Raw genomic sequence first — 19,478 nt, 5'->3', positions numbered from 1 at the left:
TGGTTGCTAACCATTTTAACTCCTCATCCCATACCTATACTGATCTTTCTCTCTTACATCGGGCCTTTGTTCCAACCATCTGCCTATCAAAAATCCCTTCCACCAATGTCGATCTGCCATGCTTTGTCTTGTCCCTCTCCTCTCCAGCCGTCTTCTCCCTCCCCTACAATCAGTCTGAAGAAGTGTCTTGACCCAAAAAGTTATCTATCCATGTTCTTCAGGGATGCTACCTGACCCACTGAGATACTCCAGCACTTTGTGTTCTTTGAGTAGAAAGATTAGTTGAGAGATGGGGGAAGAACTTTTCATCCATTGGGTGGTTGGGATCTGGAACTCAATACCTGAAAAGGTTATAGAGGTAGAAACCATCATCACGTTTCAAAGGTATTTAGATGTGTACTTGCGGATCAATGACCTGCAGGACCAAGACCTAATACTGAAAGGTGGGGTTAGGCTGATAAATCTTTTTTAGTCTGCAAGGATAACATTGGCTAATTAACTTAATGCTTTGATTATTCGATGGAGAGATAGAATCAAACAGCCGTTATACTTTCCCATTGTTCTTCCTGTAGCTCCCTGTCATTGAATAACATAGAAGCATTGAAACATTGAAAATAGGAGCAATAGTGGGCCATTCAACTCTTTGAGCCTGCTCCACTTTTCAATACAAACAACTGATTCTCTACTTCTCACCCGCTCCCATATTCATTGATAACTTTTTTGCCTATAAACCTATCTCCTTTTTAAATGAAGACAGACACAAAATGCTGGAGTAACTCAGCGGGTCAGGCAGCATCTCTGGAGAAAAGGACTAAGTAATGTTTCGGATCACGAATATGTTGCAAATGTTTCAAATAAACCTGTTTCATTTTTACCTGTGCTAATGTTTCTCATTCATTCTATTCACATTCAGTTTACATTTTATGTTTGTTTTATTTAGGTTTCTGGCACTCTGTGTTGCTTTAGAGACACGGGAGGGGTGTTGTTAGCGGACCAGAGCTGTATTGTCCTTTCATTATTACGTTACCTCTTTTGGCCTGGAAAAACGGATAATCCAGAAAGGCTCTGGAACCGAGGGTGCTGGAAAATCGGTGTTTTATTTGTTCCTACTCTCTGTTTCCTGTCTGTCAACTCATTTTCAACTAATGCCAGTATGTTATCCCAAACTCCATGCATTTTAATTTTCTCCACTAACTTCTACCCTGGGACTTTATCAAAAGCGTTCCAAAAAGCCAAATATACTGGAGTGGAGAGAACCTATAATGTCCCTTCCACAGCACGAGCTGTAGACTGCTAGATATGATATAGATCTGCCTGGAAATGACCGGAAGGGTGAAATGTTCAGAGTGATAATACTTTTACCTCAACAGGCAAAGTGTTCCAGATGTAGTTACATACTTGGAGCTCTGTTGCAGAAGTGACAGGACTGTTATCACTGCTTGAGAAGTGTATGCTGTCAAACTCAACTTTAAATTAGATTAATGGTTCACAATGAAGGAGAAATGTCTAATTTTATTGCCCTGGCCAGATAGCGTCTTGCCTTTTGAATGCTTTAATCAAAAAATGTGTTAGGTACTGCATGCGATTTTTGCAAACTGTAAGAATGTTGCTTCTTCAAATAATTAAAAAATATATGTGAATGCTTTTTTATTGTTTAGATGGATAATGAAAGTATACAATCTGTCACAAAAATCAGACGGGAGGAAGAAACCACGAAAGATTTAGATGCCACTTTAATAAGTACAGTTACTTCTCCAGTATCCAAAGGTGAACCTGCAGCTATTTCTGAACAAGCGAAAACATCTTTAAAACAAAATGTTTTGGAAATTATCAAGAGTTTGCCAGACACTCTAACTAATGAAGAGGCATTAGAAATTCTTGCGTTACCTCCAGAGGTAGGTTTTAAAATCATTTAACAGACATTCACAATCATTCAATCTTCTTGACAGTTTTGACAACCCAGAAGCCCTGGACGTGACAATAATGAATCTTTAAGTAGTTAATGGGGTGGAAGCTACCTTCTAGCATTAGCAAAGTTTTGCAATGAGCATGATTTGTTGAAAGATTAAAGATGAGTCAAAGAAGAATTGATTCACCTGAAGAGAGGCAGTTGTCAGGAATTTATTGCAGAAAGGTAATGGAAGTAAAAATAATCACTTTCAAAGGATACCTCGTTGGACATTTGAAGTGTTGTAATCTATAGGGCTGCAGTCCCAGAACAAAGGAGTGAGATTAGTTAAAATGACTCCCCTGTTTGATGATGATCAGCGTGGAATCAGCTTCTCTTTAAAGATTGTATCCAGGGAGCACTTGAAAGTGGGTGTAGAGAATAGGTTACCAATCTGCCGAACATTGGGGCAGAAGTCTTCATAAATGAATACCATGCCCAATGATAAACATTTCATCACTTAACTGCATAAGTAACTATGGGCTTGACATTTCATCACTTAACTGCATAAGTAACAAATTGAACTAATGTACACATGAGTATGAACTGTATTTTTTTAAAGTGCACTTTTCTATCTGAATCTGAATTCTAATTTACATACAAATAATCCCAAAATGTTGTTTAAAAAATAATTATATTTCTACCTTTGAGGAATGTTTTATGTTTGGTTATGAACTGTAACCTACTTTAAAAGAAATGCTTTACTCTATATGCATTTAAAATGTAAATTATTTTCATTATAATGGGCTTGGCTAGGCTGCTAATTCTGCGTTTTGTTTTAAGTTTATAAATTAAGATCATCAGCAGAAACAACTTGTGGCTTGTACTAAATGTCAGATTTGCTGTAACAGCATTTTCAAAGATGACGATTTACAAAGAAAATTTAATAATTGAATTAGATGAAAGAAAGAATATGATTTTGGCTAAGCTGGGGTTGTCTTATTTGTTGTGGAGTTGATAGGAGATGGAATGAAGTGAGTAAAGTTATGAAAGATCTGAGTAAAATGAAGTGAAGAACCCACTTCTCAGAGATTTCAAACGCAAGGTGACATAGAATTAGGATTGCGGGTTTAAAGATGACTCAAGGAATTTTTGTTTCATCAAAGAGTGGGAGTTGCCAGGAATTCTTTGCTGAATATATTGAGTATAAATTGAGTCATGTTACACCTGTATAAAACTGGTTAGTCCACATTTGGAGTCTAAACGAAGTTTTATACAGCTGCAACATAACCTTTATACTCAATATACTAGGCAATAGATTGTGTACAGTTTTGGTCACATCATTGCAGGAAGGACCTTTGGAGAGATATAAAAGAGGTTTTCCAGGATGTTGCCTGGATTATAGAATATTGTATATAAGGAATGGTTCAACAAACTTGGATTTTTTTCTCCGGAGTGTCTGAGGCTGAGGGGTGACCAGATAAAAACACGGTAGCGCAGCGGTAGAGTTGCTGCTTTACAGCGAATGCAGCGCCGGAGACTCAGGTTCGATCCTGACTACGGGTGCTGCACTGTAAGGAGTTTGTACGTTCTCCCCGTGACCTGCGTGGGTTTTCTCCGAGATCTTCGGTTTCCTCCCACACTCCAAAGACGTACAGGTATGTAGGTTAATTGGCTGGGTAAATGTAAAAATTGTCCCTAGTGGGTGTAGGATAGTGTTAATGTACGGAGATCGCTGGGCGGCATGGACTTGGAGGGCCGAAAAGGCCTGTTTCCGGCTGTATATATATGATATGATATGATAACATGTATGAGGCATAGGTAGGCTAGATAGTCAATATTTTTCCCTAGGGTGGAAATGTCATATATTAGAGGGCATAAATGTGAAATAGGAGGGAGAAAATTTAAAGAAGATTCACATGGCAATCATTTTACCAAGACAGTTGATCCCTGGAATGAATTGCAGTGGATGTGGTGTAAGCAAGTACAATAGCAATGTTTAAGAGGCATTAGATAGGTACATGAATCGGCAGGGATGGGAGATATATAGATCAGAAGGGATTAGCTTACATTGGCTTCATGGTTGGTACAGATATTCTCAGCCACAGTTCCTGTGCTGTTTTGTTCTATATTCCACATTCTATATTTTATCTAATTTGTAGGTCACATATTCTGATGTAGTTAATGTGAAAGGAAGCACTTTTGGATCTTTGAAGAAAATTGCTGGGGACCAGGAAATGCTACTTGAGAAGGATGAAAATCTTCAACAACAATCTTCAGTACTGGCAACATGGACTCCAAAAGACAAGTAAAATTCTATGTGTTATTTTTCAGAATAGTTCTTGCATGGCTCTCTTGTGAACCCAAGAAAACAAATTTAAGACTCTGCTGCCTACAAATTGAACTATCTCATACCATTTCCTGTTGAGGTCATATCCTTCAGAAAATTGGGTGGGCAATTAAGTAGGTTTTGCTTCCCATCGTATTTTGAGCCTATGATGGCACAACAAAATGTGTTGCTCTTTTAATAACATTAATGTCAGAAAGTTGGCACATTATGTTACAGTCATACAAGACGTTGGTGAGGCCGCACGTGGAGTATTGTGTTCAGTTTTGGTCATCCTGCTCAAGGAAAGATGGCATTAAGCTGGAAAGAGTGCGGAGAAGATTTAACTGGGTGCCAGGACTCGAGGGCCTGAGCTAAAAGGAGTTTGGGCATGCTAGGACATGGAAAACAGAAGGCGGGGGGGGGGGGGGGTTTATCTTAAAGAAGTGTATAAAACCATGAGAACAGATAGAGCAAATGCGCAGAATCTTTTTCCTTGGATAGAGGATTAAAAAACTAGAGGGCATAGTTTTAAGGTGAGATAGGAAAGATTTAATAGGAACCCGAGGGGTAACGTTTTCCACACAGAGGGACATGGATATATGGGACAAGCTGCCAAAGGAAGTAATAAAGACAGGTGCAATAATAACATTTAAAAGATGTTCGGACAGGTATATGGATAGCAGAGGTTTAGAGGAATGGGTCAAACATGGGTAAATGGGACTACCTTAGATGGGCATCTTGGTGGGCCAAAAGGCTTATTTCCATGCTGTATAACTTTATGGCTTTGAATTTGGCACTCTTCACAGCACCCATGTAGCACCCCATGAAAAAATAAAGTTCAACTTCCAGGCATTTGATTCTGTAATGCTAAGGATGTATTAGATTCCTGCCTTTAGAGTGTTCTGCTATAGCGAAAAGTTTCATTTCTCTGTACATAATATTAAGGATAACCCCAAGACATTTTATAAATACATTAAGGGGAAAAATAAAACCAGAGAGTGAATCGGCCCTTCAGTAATCAAAGTAATTGATTCTGTGTGGAGCCACAGGATAGGGCAAAGTCCATGTCCAAAGTCCAAAGTCAATGAGTATTTCTCCTCTGTTTTTATAGTGGAGAAAGACATGAGGAACTTGGGGCAGTCAATGGAAGTGTCTTGAGGGCGGTTGAGGGGGTGTTGAAGGTCCTAACGCGTATGAAGGTAGACAAATCTCCCAGGCTTGATCAGATATATCCGAGATCACTGGGAAGCTAGAGAGGAGATTGCAGGTGCCCTGACTGAGTTTATGACTCATCATTAAATACAGGTGAGGTGCTGGAAGATTTGAGGGTGGCAAATGTTGTGCCTCTATTTACGAAGGGCTGCAGGGAAATGCCTGGAAGATACAGGCTAGTGAGTCAAACATCTGTGGTCAGATATTTACGAGAGAGTATTCTGAGGGATAAGATACAGTATACATGCATTTAGATGGACGGGGGATGATTAGGGATAGTCAGCATGGTTTTGTCCATGGGAGATTGTGTCATAAATCGAGTTTTTTGAAGATGTGACAAAAAAGGTTGATGAGGGCAGAGTTGTAGACGTATCTATGCAGCTCAGCAAGACATTTGACAAAGTTCCAAATGGTAGGTTGCTCTGGAAGGTTAGATCGTATGGAATCCATGGAGAAATAGCCACGGATAAAAAATGGGCTTCTTGGATGGAAGCAGGGGGTGATGGTGGAAGTTGTTGTTTGGACTGGAGGCCTGTGACTACAGGTGTGCTTCAGTGCGGGGCCTATTGCTGTTTGTCATCTACATAAATCATTTGAATGAGAACGTACAAGGCATGATTAGTAAGTTTGCAGATAATACTAAAGTGGGTAGTATTGTAGATAGCGAAGATGGTTGTGAGCAATTAAAGCAGCATTTTGATCGGGTTGGCAGCTGCGCTGAGGGATGGTTAATGGAATTTAATGCAGATAAATGTGAGGTGTTGCATTTTGAGAAGACTAACATGGGCAGGACCTACATAGTGAATGACAGGGAAGTATTGTAGAGCAGAGAAATTTACACTAATAGCACTCCAGTACAACAAATGAGCATTTTTTAGTGAATGTCCTTTGTTTTAACTACATCCATGCATGTGTGAAGAAAATAGTGAAGTGGGGCAATCCCACCCTTCTCACTAGAGCCTCTTTTTCTGCCTCATTTTCTGCCAAACTGCATTGATGTAAATAATCCTGTAGCGCAGAAATAACAATCCTCTTTAGGAACAATTGAATTTTTAAGCAAGTGTTATTTTTGCAAATAAATATTTATGTACAAGAGTTTACTTTGAAACTAAAACTAAGTTTATGCATAATTTATGAAAAAATGTATTTTATGTTGTGAGATGTAAGCATATCATTTTTTTGTTCATTTGGATTTTTCCACAGGGATCAAGGACATCAAACAATCCATCACCTTTGTGTTACTGAACCGAGTCATGTTTTACCCATTGATTTGCAATTGGCTTCAAGGCTGTACTTCACTCCAAGCAGACTAGGACATGGCAGTAGTAAACTTCCAGACTTTGTGCAGCAAACACCAACATATATCTGTTCAAAAGATGACTTTTCTTCTTTGAAACAACAGAAGAGAGCAAAGTAACCACAATTATTATTAGTTTTAAATACAATGTCCATGAAAAATCACCATTAATACATTTTGCCTTAAGCACAGAGATTTGATGTTTGAAACTGCAGAATCTGCAGTTAACATGGCATCTTTTAAGGTTCTGAATATGAGGTGTTGTTCCTCCAGTTGACGAGTGGCCTCACTCTGTCAATGGAGGAGTACCAGGTCAGAAAGACCATTATGGGAATGGCATGAGCATTTAAAATGGTTAGCACCCAGAAGGTCATGTAGGCCTTGGCGGACAGAATGTTAATGTTTGGCAAAACGGTTGCTGAGACTGCACTTGACCTCGGTGAAGTAGAGGAGGCCACATCAGGAGCAACAGATGCAGCAGAAAAAGTAAGAGGAGTTGAAAATGGATCTCTTTCTCACCTGGAAAGACTGCTGGATGGAGGGGAAGGAGGAGGTATTGGGGCAGGTGTCACATCTCTTGTGATTGCAGGATAAAATACCTGGAGTGGGGTGGTTTGGGTGGGAAGGGATGAGTGAACCAATGAGTTGCAGAGGAAGCAGTCTTGGTGGAGCTGAAAAGGATGGGTTTGGGGAAATGTAAGTGGTGGGGGGATCACATTGGAGGTGACAGAAATGTTAGAGGACGATGTGCTGGGTGTGGAGTCTGGTGGGGTGTAAAGTGAGGTTCAGGGGAAGTTTATCCTAGTTCCATCTGGGGGGGGGAGGAGGAGTGAGAACAGAACAATGGGAGACAGAGGAGACCTGAGTGAGGGATCCTTCTATGATAGCGGGGCAGGGGAGGGACCTCATTTACTAAAGAATGAGGACATCTCATATATGCTAGAATGGAAAGCCCCATTTTGAGAACAGATGCAATGGAGACAAAAAATTGAGAACAATGGATAATTTTTGCAAGAGGCAGTGTGGGAAGAAGTGTAGTCCAGATAACTGGGAGTTGGTAGGTTTGTAATAGATGTCCGTTGATTGTCTGTCTGCTGTGATGGCAACAGAGGCAATACCTGATACAGCGAGCGGTTCCTTATCCTCGCCATGCCTTCCATCATTACAGATATCCCAACCCATCTCTTGTCTTGAAATCAACTGGGGACAGAGGAATAAGGAAGTGGCTGAAAAATTAAATATTTTATGCCTGTATTCATGCAAGACACAAAAAATCTGCTAGAAGTAATCGAGAACTAAATGCCTCAAGAGAATGAAGCATTTTACCTAATTAACATTAGATAAATTAGAAAATTGAATGAGATGTCTATTAAGATGCAGAGATACTAGTGCAGTTCCTAGAGACCAGAAGGCAGCAACTATTAGCTACTAGAATGGAAAATAAGGAAAAACGTGGAAACTATAGATCAGTCATTTCATTACATTAATTTTAGATTATAGTTTTAATATTTCAATATTCTGTTCTGTTCTGTAGGCGGCACGGTGGCGTAGTGGTAGAGTTATTGCCTTACAGCGCCAGAGACCTGGGATTAATCCTGGCTACGGGTGCTTTTCTGTAAGGAATCTGTGTGGTCTCTCCATGACCTGCGTGGGTTTTCTCCAGGATCTCCGGTTTCCTCTCTCACACTCCAAAGATTTATGTTAATTGGCTTGGTACAATCCTAGTGTGCGTAGGATAGTGTGCGGGGATCGCTGGTCGACGCAGACTCGGTGGGCTAAATGGACCTGTTTCTACACTGTACTTCTAAACTAAACTAAACTAGAAACTAAATTTCAAATCTACTAAACTGCAATATGAAAGCAGTGTCTGTATTAACCTGTGAAATTACAGAATCATTGTAGAGATATCTTACTAAATATCTGTTGATAAAATAGAAACTATTTGCCAATGTAGCATTTTAATTCCTGTTATTTGTGTGTTGTGTCATGTCTTTGAGCTTGTTCAATTTTTTAAAAGTTGGAACTAAAAAAATTGTGATTTTATAATTTTAGACATATTTATGAAGGAATCCCTGTATCAGAAGTGATTCAGGAAAATCTACAGGATAGTGTTACGATTTTACCACCACTTTCACCGGAATATTTGAGTGAATGGCAAAAAATTGCGGAATATTACGTGGAGGGGCCGAGACTGATGCTCTTGGGAAAATCGGTAGGCAATTAGAAAAGTAATTGTATTTTGCCTTCCTGAAGAAATATTTTTGTCATAAATTACAGACCGGCTTTTTCAGAATTTCTGCAGAAGATGAGGGTTTTGTATATTAATGTTCAATAAGGTACCAAATTAAAACTGGCGTTGGGAGTAATATATGAATATAAATGGAGAATTGGCTAATAAATTGAAATAATATGATAATAAATTAAATTATTATCTTGGTTGTGAATCTTTTATGATTCTTTACTCAAGAGAGCTGTGGAGCCTGAATCATTGAATATATTCAAAATAAAGCTTGACAGGTTTTTGTTTGAAAGGGAGGTCAATGTTCATGGGAAACAGATAGGGAAATGGAGCCTCCAAGATCAGATTTGTCATGATTACATTGAATGGTAGAGTAACTTCAAGGAACATATGGTCTACTCCCTCTCCTTTCCTAATATTTTTATATTGTTATTTAATGTTATTTATTTATTTGTATAATCTTCTGTATGAGGAACTTTACAAATTCACAGACACAGGAGCTGCTGGACAGCATGATGATTACACCGAAAACCTTTTGTTTCAGCAAGTCTCTTCAAACAATTGTTATTATAACCCAGAGTGTAAACCCAGAGAATTTGTCATGTAACATTACTGATCAAAGCTACACTGCTTCTGCTTTTCACATAATCACATCATGGGTCTTCTAGCAATCCTGGATCTTTATAACATGGTTGGTGTGTTTGAAGACACAAGAAAACTGTTGGAAGAACTCAACGGGTCACATAGTATCTGTGGAGGCAATAGGATAGTCGGTATTTTGAGTTGAGACCATGCATCAGGATACGTTGACCATCCCTGTGCCCCTTGTGTGATTGACGTTTCCCTTGTGTTTCCCTTGAATGTTAGCTGGTTCTTCCCCTCGGTATTGCAGAAAAGTTCATTATATATTTAAGACCAAAGATAGACACTTGGAGTCAGCACTCACCTCTGGAACTGGATCCTCGACTTCCTGATCAACAGACCACGTTCAGTGAGGATAGGTGACAAATCACCCCTTACAATAATCCTCAACATTGGTGCCTGCCAAGGATGTGTTCTCAGCCTCCTTCTTTACTCCTTATACACCCACGATTGTGCAGATCCAGCTCAATTTACAAATTCGCAGACAATAGACAATAGACAATAGACAATAGGTGCAGGAGTAGGCCATTCAGCCCTTCGAGCCAGCACCGCCATTCAATGCGATCATGGCTGATCACTCTCAATCAGTACCCCGTTCCTGCCTTCTCCCCATACCCCCTCACTCCGCTATCCTTAAGAGCTCTATCCAGCTCTCTCTTGAAAGCATCCAACGAACTGGCCTCCACTGCCTTCTGAGGCAGAGAATTCCACACCTTCACCACTCTCTGACTGAAAAAGTTCTTCCTCATCTCCGTTCTAAATGGCCTACCCCTTATTCTTAAACTGTGGCCCCATGTTCTGGACTCCCCCAACATTGGGAACATGTTTCCTGCCTCTAATGTGTCCAATCCCCTAATTATCTTATATGTTTCAATAAGATCCCCCCTCATCCTTCTAAATTCCAGTGTATACAAGCCTAATTGCTCCAGCCTTTCAACATACGACAGTCCCGCCATTCCGGGAATCAACCTAGTGAACCTACGCTGCACGCCCTCAATAGCAAGAATATCCTTCCTCAAATTTGGAGACCAAAACTGCACACAGTACTCCAGGTGCGGTCTCACCAGGGCCCGGTACAACTGTAGAAGGACCTCTTTGCTCCTATACTCAACTCCTCTTGTTACGAAGGCCAACATTCCATTGGCTTTCTTCACTGCCTGCTGTACCTGCATGCTTCCTTTCAGTGACTGATGCACTAGGACACCCAGATCTCGTTGAACATCCCCTCTTCCTAACTTGCTGTAGTGGACCGGATATCAAATAATGATGAGACGGAGTACAGTAAGGAGTTTAAGGACCTCATAACCTGGTACCAAGTCAACAATGTTTCCCTCAAAGTCAGGAAGACAAAGGAGATTGTGATCGGCTTCAGGAAGTGAAGAGGTACAGATCCCCTGGTATACATTGACATTGCTGAAGTACAGACGGTTGAAAGTTTCAAGTTCTTAGTAGTAAATATCACCAGCAACTTGTCCTGAACCAGCCATGTCAAAGCAATGGCCAAGAAAGGAGACCAACGCCTCTACTTCCTTAAAAGGCTTAGGAAGTTTGGCTTGTCCTCAACTACTCTCACCAAAGGTACAGATGCGTCATAGAAAACATTTTATGGGGATACATCACAGCATGATTTGATAAAAGGTTCATCTAAGATAACAAATTGCAGATAATTATGGACATAGCCCAGACCATTATGCAAACCAACCTCCCTTCCATTGACTTCATCCATATTTCACATTGCCTTGGTAAGGCCACCAGCATAATCAAGGAAAGGTTTCATCCCGGTCACTCCATTTTCACCCCTCTCCTTTCAGGCAAGAGGTACAGAAGTGTGAAAATGCTTACCTCAAGATTCAGGGGCAGTTTCTTACTAGTTGTTATCAGGCAACTGAACCATCCCATCACCAACTTGGGAACAATCCTGACCTACCTCATTAGAGACCCACCGACTATCTTTTATCGGACCTTACTGGACTATATCTTGTACAAAATGTTATTCCCTTATCCTGTATCTGTACACTGTGAATGGCTTGATTGTAATCATGTATAGTCTTTTTGCTGACTGGATAGCAAACAACAAAAAAGCTTTTCACTGTACCTCGGTACACGTGACAATGATATACTAAACTAAACTGATTGTGCTCAAACCACACAAGTTACGTGTGAACAGTTGTGCAGGTGGGCATTGAATGTAGGTAATTTTCCACTCGTTTCAAAATTTAGGCTATTGTGTTTTGAACAATTGAATTTACTGTGATATTCTAATAGAAGAAGGGATTTTCACCATTTTGATAAATTTTTAATTTTTTTTGTTCCTTCCATACCTTCTTGCATAGAAATCTGACTCTTTATATTTGTATTGAACAGATGCAAATTCACAAAGATGCAACAAAGATGTTTTGGACACCAGCACTTCCTAAGTTTGCAGTTCCTATTTCACGCATACAGGAAACCCTATACCCAAAACTGCAAGTGGAATTGGTAATAAGAATCTTTTTTAAAGAAAAATTATATTCTGTTTCCTATCTTTTTTCATTATTTAACCTCCGTAATCTCTGTACCAACTCTGCAGGATCAAGTGAACCCTTGTGACTTTCATATGAATCAGGATGAAGAATATGATATACTCGAGGAACAGAACAATTTGAAGGAAAAAGCTGCTCTGGTATGACTCACTTTTTCTATCTTAGTCTATCTCCTGTGATGGAGATGGTGAAATCAAGAAACAGAAGGGAGATGTCGGAGATGGTCCAAATGAATTTGAATGCACCTGTCCCTATACCTCCTCCCTCGACTGCGTCCATGGACTCCAACAGTCCATTTAGGTGAGGCAGAGGTTCACTTGCACCTCCTTCAACCTCATCTACTGTATTTGCTGTTCCAGGTGTGGACTCCGACATATCGGTGAGACCAATTGCAGGTTCGGCGATCGTTTCGCTGAACACCGCTGCTCAGTCTGCCCAGGCCTACACGATTTCCCAGTTACTAAACACTTTCATTTCCCCTCCTATTCCCATACTGACCTTTCTGTCCTGGGCCTCCTCCATTGTTAGAGTGAAGCTAATGCAAATTGGAGGAACTGCACCTCATATTTCACTTGGGCAGCTTACAATCCAGTGGTATGAATATTGATTTCTTTTGTATTCTCTCTCTCTCTCTCTCTGACACTTCCACATTCTAGTTCTCCAACTAGTTTCACTGTCCTTCTGATTAATTTTATTGATTGTATGTGTCCTTGTCACCTTCCCCTCAGCTACCAATGAACCATTCTACATTTCCTTTTCAGCATCTGCTTTGATCTGTCGTTTTCATACCTAACCCTTCAATATGTCTCGCATCCCTCTCCCCTGATTCTCAGTCTGAAGAAGAGTCTCAACCTAAATCATCATCCATTCCTTCTCTCCAGAGATGCTGCCTGTCCCGCTAAGTTACTCCAGCATTTTGTGTCTATCTCAAAGGTTCAAAGGGTATTCTTTTGTCACGTGTACCAATTAAGGTATAGTGAAACTCGATTTTCCATACAGTCATACTATGAAAAACAATAATATATACACCTACATAAAAATTAACATAAGCATCCACCACAACGGATTCTCCACGTTCTTCACTGTGATGGAAGGCAACAAAGTCTAATCACTCTTTATTCTCCCGCGGACGGGGCAATCGAATCATCCGCAGTTGTGTACAGATGTGTATGATACATTAGAATATATCTTCTTCTTCTTATCGAGTCCACATCACAAGATTAGAAATTGTTCAGCCAGAGCTGAACAAACTTCTCGGTATCTGCATACAATGTGCTTTTAATATATAAACAAGATCAACTGCAATTTTTACTTGACACTCTGGGGAGTTAAGTTTCCTGCTAGACCTCTCCAAGCGTGAAAAGCCTTAAGGACAAATAAATGCTTCTTTGACATCACGTAGATAATTGAGACCTTTCTAGCTATTGATGCTTTTACTTTGTTGATTTGTTAAAAGTATTAAATGTACTGAATTGGTCCAGTCAGTATATCTCTCAGATGGAGAATCTGCTGTCTTGGGCAGTTTATTTTTTTAATGGAAACCAGTATGAACATCAATTTGCATTGGACTTTAAAATTTGGCATTTGTAATGTATAGTAATGTCAGTGCTTTGATCCTTTATTAAGAGAGATACCTTTAATTTCTACCCAACACTGTGGTTGTGTGGACAGTCAAGAATAACATTAGATCAGACACTTAGTTTTAAAAAAAAATACTGTAATTTCTAACTTATTATCTTGGGCCCCATGTTGATAGTCTTGGCTCCTGATTTACTGCCTCGAGCCAAAAGTTCATTAAAATTATTAAACATAATAAATGCCTCTAATTTCAGCTGTATCAGGTAGTCTCTGAAACTGTTATAGTCTATTTCTAAACTATATGCCATACCACATAGTTTTACTGTTTATGGACTGTCCCATCTTGCCACTTCATCTTCCCCATTGTCTCCAATTTGTCATACTGCTTGTCCAACATAACAGGTTTTTTTTCTCCAAGAATATATCAGGAGGTTTGAAGTCAGAAACTTCATTCTGTGATCATTGTTTTGACCCAAGGCATAAATTTAAACTAGACCGTTCACCATCTAGGTATTTTGTTCTGACCATATATTTGTTCCATCAATAAAAGATCCTTGTCCATCTCTTTAACATTGCTGCCTCTGCATTCATCTCAACCCATTTGCTACTTCTAGAACTCGTATCCAGAGCTCTTCTACACAGCCGCTCATTTTTCACAGTATAAACAAAGCCATTCAAAACTGCTGATAATACAACCCGCATTCAGTCTCGTTCAGTGAATTCCCCTGTGCCTGCTAACATACAGACTTCTGATTTGACGATGCACCAATTTTAAAATCTTCATCCTAGTTTTCAAATCTTTTCACAGCTTGCACTCTCAAGGCCTGGAATCTGTTCCAGTCCTACTGGCCTTTAGGACCTCTCCAATTCTGGTTTCCAGATTAACATTTCATTTGTAATTGTATCATCGTTGGCAGTCTTGTTTCCGGCTCTCACAAGTTCACAAGTTATAGGAGTAGAATTAGGCCATTTGGCCCATCAAGTCTATTCAGCCATTCAATCAAGGCTGATCTCTGGCTCCTAATCCCACTTTCCTGCCTTCTCCCCATAACCCTTGTTGCCCGTTCTAATTAAGAATTTGTCTATCTCTGCCTTAAAAATATCCACTGACTTGGCCTCCACAGCCCTCTGTGGCAATGAATACCACAAATTAACTACCCTCTGACTAAAGAAGTTCCTCCTCACCTCCTTTCTAAAAGAGCGCCCTTTAATTCTGAGGCTATGACTTCTGGTCCTAGACTCTCCCACCAGTGGTAACACCTTATCTACATCCACTCTAACTATGCCTTTCATGATTCTGTAGGTTTCAACCTTCTAAACTCCAGCGTGTGGAGGACCATTGGTGTCAAACGCTCATCAGATGCTAACCCACTCATTCCTGGAATAATTCTTGTAAACCTTCTCTGGACCCTCTCCAGAGCCAGCACATCCTTCCTCCGATATGGGGCCCAAATTTGCTCACAGTCTTAACCAAAAGCTCTGAAATAACCGTCCTCAACCTCCCTATGTGTCTGTTATTTAAGTGGTTGTCAAAATCATTGTCCTGGTAGATCCTACTAAACACTGGGATATTTTGCCACACGTTGGGTCAGTTTATAAACACAAATTAAGATACAAAATGCTGAAGTAACTCAACAGGTCAAGCAGCATCTCTCAAGCACATGGATAGATGACATTTTGGGTTGTGACCCTTCTTCCGACTGATTATGGTGAGGGGGGAGGGGGCGAGAAAGATGGAAGAGAGGTGGGGACAGGACAAAGCCTGGCAAGTGATAGGTGGATACATGTGTGGGTGATTTTTGATGGTTGGACAAAGGCCAGAGATGAAAAGACAAAAAGTGTGCGATAAGGATAGAAGAGGTGCGAATTGTGAAACCAGAGGAAAAAATATAGGTGAAAAGAGATGGGAGAAGGGAAGGAATGGGTGCAAATCCCAGGTGGAGCACAGGGAAGAGAGGTGGGGAAATATCTGGTGGCGTTGTTTGTAGGTTAGTTACCTAAAATTGGAGAATTCAATTTTCATACCGTTAGGTTGTAAACTACCCAAGGAATGAGGTGCTGTTCCTCCTATTTGCATGTAGCCTCACTCTAGCCACGGAGGCCATCCACAACAGAAGATCAGTATGGGAAAGGGAAGGAGAATCATATGTGGCCTCATTCTGGCAATGGGGAAGGTCCAGGTCAGAAATGTCAATATGGAAATTGGATGGGGAGTGAAAGATCAATATGGGAGTAATGTAAACCAGCATCTGCAGTTCCTTGTGTCTCTGTAAATGCAAGTTGTTGCTGTAAATTATTTCTGCTTTGTTGCAGCAAAGAACACTGCTTAAAAAGCACAAATCATTATCAGATCTACAAGGATTTTCAGTTAATGTTTCCGATGAGACATTCGGAAGTGATGCTCAGGTACTTTTGACTGAATATTAATCATAGAAATCAAGTCTCCTTTGTTTTTCATAAATGCACGTCTGAACAAGTTACCTTATAACGAATAGGCAACTTTAATAGATTTTTTCTATTTCTTGCTAATTGGATCAATTTCCAGCAAAATGTCCTAAAATACATTTATATATACTTGTTATGAATGTTAATTGTAAATGTTGAATAAAATTCATGCTTTATATGATAAATTTCTATTTTTTTAAATGTATTTATTTTGCCAACAGATGCATTATGTGTTTGCAAAAGTGATTTTTAAATCATTCCTTCAAATTTTTATTATAAAATGTCACAAAATCTTTGTATTAACAACTTGTTTTTTTATATTTGTTTCAGATAATAGAGTGAAGTAAAATAATATTATATTTTATTTTTGTTTGAATTCAGAAACCTGCACGTCAACTTGAAGCAAAGCACAAAGCAAGTCTATTGACAAATTTGAAAGACACTGACAATGAACCTTTGTTGCAAGCATATAAATCTTCACCCAATCTCAGTACTTCTGATGACGAGATGGCATTGAGAATATTGAGTTCTTTTCAGCACACAATTAAGGAAAATGAGTACCAGAGAGATCAACTAATTCTGGCTTCATTGGAACCAACTCAAGAACATATACTTTCAAAAGCAAAATCAAAAAATCTAACTACAGAGGTTACTCAATTGCAAGACTTATACTCAGAAGATACAACAGTTGTTGATTCTGAGCAAACTTCAAATTTGAATTTTGAAACGGTTGAAACGAAGATTGGAAAAAATGAAACCCAGCAAAAAAAAGTTGAAGCCTATATGAAAAGACCATTACTATCACGAAAGCTAGCTTATGTTTCCCAAAAACTTTCAAAGCATCCAAGTATTCTTACAAGGTAACTACAATTTCATTTAAAAACATTACATTAAAAAATTGAATAATAGTATATAACACGATGTTTTAATCATTCTTAAACAGGTCTGCATCTTTGCCTACTTGTATTCGTTTGCATAGCATGGGTGAAAGATCATCTCCACCAATAAAACTCAAGCGATGGTCCAGTCTTCCTTCCTTTATTAACTTTGAAACTTTTGTAAAAGCACAAGGAGGAATCACTACAGGAGTTGCTGATAGGGAATGGGTCAGAAGTATATGGAACATGTGGTTTGATGAAGTCTTCCCACCATTGCAATCATTCCCGGAAATAGCTATTGATCGAAAAGCTAGTCGCCTGCATGTCGAAAGAAACAAATCTCAGCATGTGATGACCAGCTTGGGAGAGGTACAATTGCAGAATTTGCCTCTAGATGCCTATCCTTTGTACTCTACAGTTTCTGAATCTGAAAACACTCCGGATGCCTTGCTTTCTGAAGTGCGCAAGCTAACACACCTCATAAATGTACAAGGCAAATCAACTGCTTTTAATTACTGTCGGCGAGGAGCTTTGAATAGAAAATTAGCACAGCTGCAATTAGCCCTAGAAGATTTGAATGAAGTAGGTATACATTGAGTTGAAGATATCTGATTTCTAATTATATTACTGGTAGTTGTTTTACTGGTAGTATTGTTTCCATTCCGTCAAATCTAGTGTAGCATTTGGAGTTTTTATATTTGTTTATTTATTATTAGTATAAATATATATACATGTTGTGACAGCGCCCCCTCCCTCGGATGCAGCTCTTATCCCTATCACTGGCAGACCGGCGGGAAGAGGCCAATCCTCAGCATCACTGGTAATAGCTGCGCCCAATTAGCTGATATTCGATTGGCTGCCTGAACCTCGTCAGCACGCTCTGTTTAAAACTCAGCAATGCCAGCCAGAGGGGAGAAGGTGAGAAGGTGAGGTGAGAAAAGAAGCAGAAGAGAAAGAGGAAGATAGAGAGGAAGAAAGAAGGTGGGAGGGACTGGGGAGCAGGGGGAGGGGAAGGGAGAGAAAGGAGAGAAAGTGGGGAGCCTCCCTGCTAGCTGTATTCCCCTTTCACAGGTTTGAGGAAGACTGAGCCACTGGGACAAACCTGAGACCACCAGCACCACTGTGTGATCAAGACTGGGCTGCCAGGTAGAAGCAGAAACTGTCGCATCATGCAGTCTCAAGCTGATTTAATGTCCTCTTGAAATGTATCACCATTCCTCTCATGTGGCACATAAGTGCAAATAAAACTGCATGTGTGCTCTAATTAGAGTTGTACAGTGACAACTGAAGAGAAAAATTGTCTGTTTCTATCAATTTCTTATGGTGGAACAATTTCTAATCGTTTTTTGCAGATTATAAAACTTATCAGCATGTAATTGATTTGGAATAGTTTTAACTTCAACTTTGTATCTTCCAAATTACATCCTGCTTTATACAGTTGCCACTCATTTTAAAGTTTCAATATATTTTATGAACCATGATCTTATAATTTATTCCAGCTATCAAATAACCTTGGAATATTGAAGCTTCTGAACTGTACATAAGAATCAATTCCAATTTTCAAAGTCTATTCGTCTCTATTAACTTGAACATTTCATTGAATTAACAGTTATTAGACCGGCATCTTAAAAGTCAAAGCAAATTTAAACAATGGCAGCAGAATAAAACATTATGCTTTACCCTGTGTTTTCTAAACTCATCTACTGCATTCGGTTTTCCTGATGCAGCCTCCTCTAAATTGGCGATACCAAGCGTAAACTATGTGACTATTTATATGTGCGAACAATCCCTGTTCCGGGCGTACACCGGCCCCATCCCCGAACTCTACCTCCGCTACATCGACGACTGCATTGGTGCTACCTCTTGTACCCATGCAGAACTCACTGACTTCATACACTTCACTTCCAATTTCCATCCTGCCCTTAAATATACCTAGACTATCTCCGACATCTCCCTCCCGTCTCCCCCTCATTCTCACCTTCCACCCCACCAGCCAGCGGATCCAACAAATCATCCGCCAACATTTCCGTCACCTACAACGGGACCCCACCACTGGCCATATCTTCCCATCCCCTCCCCTCTCTGCATTCCGCAGACCGTTCCCTCCGTAACTCCCTGGTCCACTCGTTCCTTCCTACCCAAACCACCCCATCCCCGGGCACTTTCCCCAGCAACCGCATGAGATGCAACACCTGCCCCTTTACCTCCTCCCTCAACTCCATCCAAGGACCCAAACAGTTTTTCCAGGTGAGACAAAGGTTCACCTGCACCACCTCCAACCTCATCGATTGCATCCGCTGCTCTAGATGTCAACTTATTTACATCGGCGAAACCAAGTGCAGGCTCGGCGATCGCTTTGCTCAACACCTGTGCTCGGTCCGCATTGACCAAACTGATCTCCTGGTGGCCGAGCACTTCAACTCCCCCTCCCATTCCCAGTCTGACCTT

At 40.1% G+C, this 19,478-nt stretch overlaps 1 protein-coding gene across 4 annotated transcripts in view; it reads left to right on the top strand.

Moving 5' to 3' along the window:
* ttc6 (tetratricopeptide repeat domain 6) overlaps positions 1 to 19,478 on the top strand; it is a 134,305-nt gene that overhangs the window by 30,980 nt on the left and 83,847 nt on the right. For all 4 annotated transcript variants that reach the window (XM_078407164.1, XM_078407163.1, XM_078407162.1 and 1 more), the window contains exons 4-12: positions 1,659 to 1,895; positions 4,051 to 4,196; positions 6,633 to 6,842; positions 8,779 to 8,938; positions 11,972 to 12,085; positions 12,177 to 12,269; positions 16,021 to 16,113; positions 16,534 to 17,012; positions 17,096 to 17,612. In XM_078407164.1, the coding sequence (XP_078263290.1) occupies positions 1,659 to 1,895; positions 4,051 to 4,196; positions 6,633 to 6,842; positions 8,779 to 8,938; positions 11,972 to 12,085; positions 12,177 to 12,269; positions 16,021 to 16,113; positions 16,534 to 17,012; positions 17,096 to 17,612 (2,049 nt within the window). The remainder of the gene's footprint in view (positions 1 to 1,658; positions 1,896 to 4,050; positions 4,197 to 6,632; positions 6,843 to 8,778; positions 8,939 to 11,971; positions 12,086 to 12,176; positions 12,270 to 16,020; positions 16,114 to 16,533; positions 17,013 to 17,095; positions 17,613 to 19,478) is intronic.

The sequence above is a fragment of the Rhinoraja longicauda genome, chromosome 10, assembly GCF_053455715.1.
Source record: "Rhinoraja longicauda isolate Sanriku21f chromosome 10, sRhiLon1.1, whole genome shotgun sequence".
Classification (NCBI taxonomy): domain Eukaryota; kingdom Metazoa; phylum Chordata; class Chondrichthyes; order Rajiformes; family Arhynchobatidae; genus Rhinoraja; species Rhinoraja longicauda.
The sequence above is the reverse complement of the archived record's forward strand: the minus strand, read 5'-3'. Positions and strand labels throughout refer to the sequence as shown.